At 40.1% G+C, this 5,135-nt stretch overlaps 1 protein-coding gene across 1 annotated transcript in view; it reads left to right on the forward strand.

The window, feature by feature from the left end:
* Positions 1 to 3,415, forward strand: part of Larp4b (La ribonucleoprotein domain family member 4B) — a 125,061-nt gene extending 121,646 nt beyond the window's left edge. Inside the window, exons 16-18 of the mRNA XM_023701340.1 lie at positions 1,560 to 1,684; positions 1,782 to 1,890; positions 3,059 to 3,415. Coding sequence (XP_023557108.1) covers positions 1,560 to 1,684; positions 1,782 to 1,890; positions 3,059 to 3,346 — 522 coding nt within the window. The 3' untranslated portion in view covers positions 3,347 to 3,415. The remainder of the gene's footprint in view (positions 1 to 1,559; positions 1,685 to 1,781; positions 1,891 to 3,058) is intronic.
* The last annotated feature ends 1,720 nt before the right edge of the window (positions 3,416 to 5,135 follow it).

Raw genomic sequence — 5,135 nt, forward strand, 5'->3', positions numbered from 1 at the left:
TCAAACCACAGCATCTTGAGCTTGAGGGCTTTGTTTAAGCAGGCACTTAAACAACTGAGCTAATGGGCAGGCCCCCTTTATTTCACTTTTGAACCTTTAAAACCTACTTTGAATGATGAGGCATGCATTTTAAGATACTTTTGTTCCTGTATATATGTGTGTAGATAGATAGCTTTTTTTAGTGCATTTGTTACAGGGTCTGACTCCGAGCTTGGACTCATAGTGATCCTTTTATTTTCAGCCTCCCTGGCGCCAGAATTACAGACATGCACCGGCTCAGTGCACCTGGGGGTGGGGCCAGTGCAGCATGTAGGAAAATTTTGGTTTTTATACCTAAATCCACTACATATTTGTGCTGTTGTCTTTTTAAAATTACCTAACAAATATGGCATTACATACAATATGAATACGATTGAACCTTTATGAAATACTTATGAGATATAGGAAGTCACTGGCTGGATTAGGAAGATCTGGATTGATTCAGTCCTTGCTTTTTGTGACCGAAGGCAAATTTATTTGACTGCTGTACTTCCCTCTTTCCTCACTAGTTAAGTTGGAAACATTAATGTACCTGCTTCCCAGGGTTGTTTGTGAATTAAGGTGAGAACTCCTTTTGATACCACCCACCACAAGGTACTCAAATTTATGTAGCTATAGAGGTATCAGTTTACTTATTTTGGTTACAAGAATGAGTCATGATGAACTGTTAGGAACTCTACATCTAGTAGGTACTTGAGCGTTTGTGACATGCCAGGATGTGGCAAGCTCTGAAGTTCCAGATGTATGAGATGTATTTGGTTAGTCAATTGAAAAAACAAGCTTGCAGATAATTATAATGGAAATGCAGAAGAGAGACTCCAGGACATAAGCCTGTTTCTGTATTGCTCAGAGAAAGAAGGCTGAACATTCATTTAGCAAAGGACACACTTGAAATCTTTTTGACATCTTTGCTGGAAAAGGCTGTCTTTTCCAATGTCCTCCTGCTGTGGCTTAGCGTTTTTCAGTGGGGTGCTGCAGTTCTCACTATTCTCCTGGGGCGGGATGGACACATAGCTTTATTCGGCACTGGTCTGAGTCTGCCCTACCAGAAGATGGGAAGCAAGCTCTTTTAAGGAAAAATGAACCATAAGATGGTTTTGGGGTGGAGGATGTTCCAGTGAATATTAAGTCCAAGTCAGCAGGATTTCAGTGCAGGCACATCTCCTTGGTGCAGGTGTAAATAGCTTACATAGCTGCTGGTCATGACCAGCACCAGCACATGGCCACTATTGAGTATTTTGGTATAAATGTCTAGTGCCACAAGGGCTGGCAGGAGACTAAGCAGCTGAGGACTTCTGTGTGGGTAAGGCCTGAGGACTGCAGCGCCCGAGTATAAGGGTATGTTCAGAGATCTTTCTGTGACTCTCATCTTTTGTCTTAGGTGAGCCTCTCTGAACTGGTGACAAGATAGTTTTTCAGATGTTTCTGTACTTATATGAGACTCTTTCCTTCTTTAGCAAAGATTTGACAAGGGCTTTTCTCTTTACCCTGTCATAAATTATTATTGTGGTGATTTTCAGAGCCTCAGTGCAGATGCAAATACAAATACTGTTTCTGCGGTGGTCCCAAGAGAGCCCTCAGTGCCGGTTTCCTGTGCTGTATCAGCAACATATGAACGACCCCCTTCCCCAGCCCGTGTTCCTGAGTGAGTATTGATGCTCTCACTCTACCAACACTCGACTAGTTACAAATCTGACGTATAATGTTGCACAAGGTTCTCATACTGGGTGGCATTTTTATAGGGATCCTAAGGTGGTAGAAAAACAGAGGGAAATCCAGAGTGTCGACAGACTCCCTTCTGCCGTTACTACAACCACATGTAAATCGGTGCAGGTGAACGGAGCTTCCACGGTAAGTATCTTGTGCTTTCCCTCCTCTGCAGCAGTCCCTGAGGTTCTGATATGGTAAAAAGATACAGGACTATCCTTATGCATTAGCTCATTTTCTTTTTAATGCAAATCTAATTTGATGGGGTCTGAGTTTTGTCTGTGAATATTGTATTTTCTGTACCAAATGCCTTTAATATTTTCTAATAATTTTTCATCAACTACTCTTGATTATTTTGCTGTACCACAGCCATGGAATCTTTCTACTTCAGTGTGAGTGGATAATGATTTCTTAATTAGTAACAATATCTCAACTTCTATTCTTCCATAGAATTTGTGATCCCTTGAGCATTTATTCTAAACTTGTGTTACTTGTTTTAACATAAAATTTAGAAGAACAGCTGAAAAGGAGAAAGATGGGTAACCTCTTACCCTGTGAGTCCAGTGGGTCTGAATCCCAGTGACTCTTCCTATCTGGTAGTTTTTGTCTTTGTTAAATGTAGCTTCTCTGGCTCTGATTTGTGTGATCTCTAATTTGATGTTGGGTGAGGTGATATCATTAAGATTTAGGAAGTAAGCCGTTACCCATAGGTTGAGTCTGAACTAAGATAATCGTACAGCTTTAGTGTACTAACTTTATAAGTGGTTTTTGTTGAATTTTTTTTTTCCTCTTTAGCTCCTTGTACCTGAAACCCTATTAAACTTCATTTTGAAGTTTTGCCTTCACTGTTTTTAAGCACAAACTTCCAGTCCTCTGTAGTTTGAAAAGAGTTTTTTTGTTTTTCTTTAAATAATGCTTGGCAGCTTGTTGCTTTTTCCCTCTTGTGAGCACTTTGCACTGTCTCATGTTAAAGAAAGCAGTGTTTGTCTTCCTGGGTGCATCTTGGCAAGGGGGTGAGGGTCTTAGGCTTCCATATTGCCCAAGAATGCTTAAAGGCTGCATGTCAGATCAGTTCGGTCAGCACCTATATCTTTTCTAACTTTAGCCATTTTAAAAAACTATTTCTAGAGCATCCTGGTGGGAAAATTGTATTGCAGTGAAGCCAAATCATTGATTTTTATGAACTTTTAAAAGTAAAATCTCCTGAAGATGGAAATTTACTTACAATTAAATCTTTGCTCATTTTGGTCTTAATTTCCCATGTCACCCCTGGAGACGCCATTTGCGTATATAATCGCATGTTTGTTTCTAGGAATTACGAAAGCCCAGTTATGCAGAGATTTGTCAGAGAACAAGTAAAGAGCCTCCTTCCTCCCCATTGCAACCACAAAAGGAACAGAAGCCAAACACTGTCAGTTGTGGGAAGGAGGAAAAGAAGCTTGCTGAGCCCGTGGAGAGATACAGGGAGCCCCCTAACCTCAAGTCCACTCCTGGAGCCCCGAAAGATCAGAGGAGGCAGCCTGGGCGCCGAACCTCACCACCAGCTGTTGCGAAGCGTCTCAACAGAGAACAGAACACTCCCCCAAAGTCTCCTCAGTGAAAGCCGTATGCCTGGGAGGGGTCACAAAGAGCTATATTAACCACAAAAAAACAAACAAAAAAAAAAAACCTTCCCACTCAGTACAAGAATGAGTTGCTGGTTAGGAGCTTGCAGTGTTTGAGGCCCATGGGATGCCTGCAAGTTATTTTTCTGTGAATCAGATTTTCCCCCTCTTGAGAAAAATCTATTTTTCAGGATTTAATTAATATAAACCTTATTTTAGGTTGGTGCTTAACCGGAGGTGATGCATAAATCTGATTTTTTTTCAGGATAGAAAATGCATTTATCTTAACAAATTGATATTTTTTATTAAGCCTCCATGTGGCTCTGAATGCAAGCTATACATAGTGAGTTTTTCTAAATTAAAGGAACTATGCTACATCTTTTTTTCTTTTTCTTTAATAACTGGTCTGCAAATGCATATCTGCAGGTATCCCACCAGTTGGCTGAAGGCTGACGGTGCTGACTGGGCCACCTCAGCCTTACAGAGGAAGAGCCTGGCAGTGTTAAGGCACCACACACTGGCATGGGAGCTATGTTCTAAGCCGTTAGCAGGGCTTATATATAGTCATTTTTTGATCCTGGTAGACAGAATGAGCCTGTGGAGAGGATCCTAGAAAGATCAGATACCTTTGAATTTTGATGTACTGCAAGCAAGTAACCAGCTTCTCACTCCAGTTTCAAGTGGCTGTTATGTAAAATAAATTCAAAGCACATTGTGAATAGAACTTAAATGAAAATACAAACTTTGTTGCCCATTGACATTTTACCACAAAGTTAAACCACCATGTTACAATGTTGTTTTGATCCCTGCGAGCTGGCTGCCCGGCTCCCAGCCTGGGGTGCCTGCTTGTGGCACATTTCTGTCCGTGTCCACCGCCCCTACCCCATCCCAGCACTCTCAGAGAGTCCACATCTTAGTCAGCTCAGTGTGGAGTCTTCCTGTACCTCTGCGTCAGCACGTGGATTGCAAAGTATGCAGCCAGGAGAGAATGACGTGTGCGGGTTTTCTCCCGCTTTGGCTGGTGGAGGACAGAAATTCCTGCTCTTTTACCTCTGAAGACGAGGGTCTCATTGATTCACTTCTAGAAGTGCTGTGCTTCTGAAGAAAGAGTGCACTAAAGCTAGCAAGTTTGTAATAAAGTGAAATATAAATTATTTTGTTTTAAAATGCCTAAAATTTTTCTTTTTAAGTATTCTAAGCAGCAGACATGAAAATATTTCCTGCTAAATATAACCATATAGTTTATTCCACAAAATGTTATTTAATAAGACTGAGGGTTTTTTTTAAAAAAATTATTTCCATCCAATATTTAAAGACTTGAATTTTATTTAAACTTGAAAATGACTTTGCCTTAACTTTTGTATAAGACAGCTTAGAGCTCATGGAGACTGGCCCCTGGGTTGGCAGGAGTGGATCAGAATTACTCAGTTCCCGTGTGGATCTCGTGTCGTTAGTTTTGCTGAGTAAGCATACTGTAGTGCAAGAAGAACTAGCAGTAGTTTTTGTAATATACTTAAAGATCTTCAACTGTTGATCTTTTTTCAGATTGTTGAAAAATCCTGTAAATGCAAATAGTCAATACTGTATTAAATATGTGCACTTGGGAGTGTGCTTTGCCTGTACATTTGTAAATAATCAGAACATATTAAAGGTACCCTACAGAGAAAAATCTGATAAAAATTATTGATATATTATAAATGTTGCTGTTCAGCTGGATGTAGATAAACTAAATGTTGTGGTTTGAATATTTTAATTTGTTGAGGTTTTTTTTTTTTTTTTTTTTTT

The sequence above is a fragment of the Octodon degus genome, unplaced genomic scaffold (assembly GCF_000260255.1).
Source record: "Octodon degus isolate 3935 unplaced genomic scaffold, OctDeg1.0 scaffold00133, whole genome shotgun sequence".
NCBI lineage: Eukaryota > Metazoa > Chordata > Mammalia > Rodentia > Octodontidae > Octodon > Octodon degus.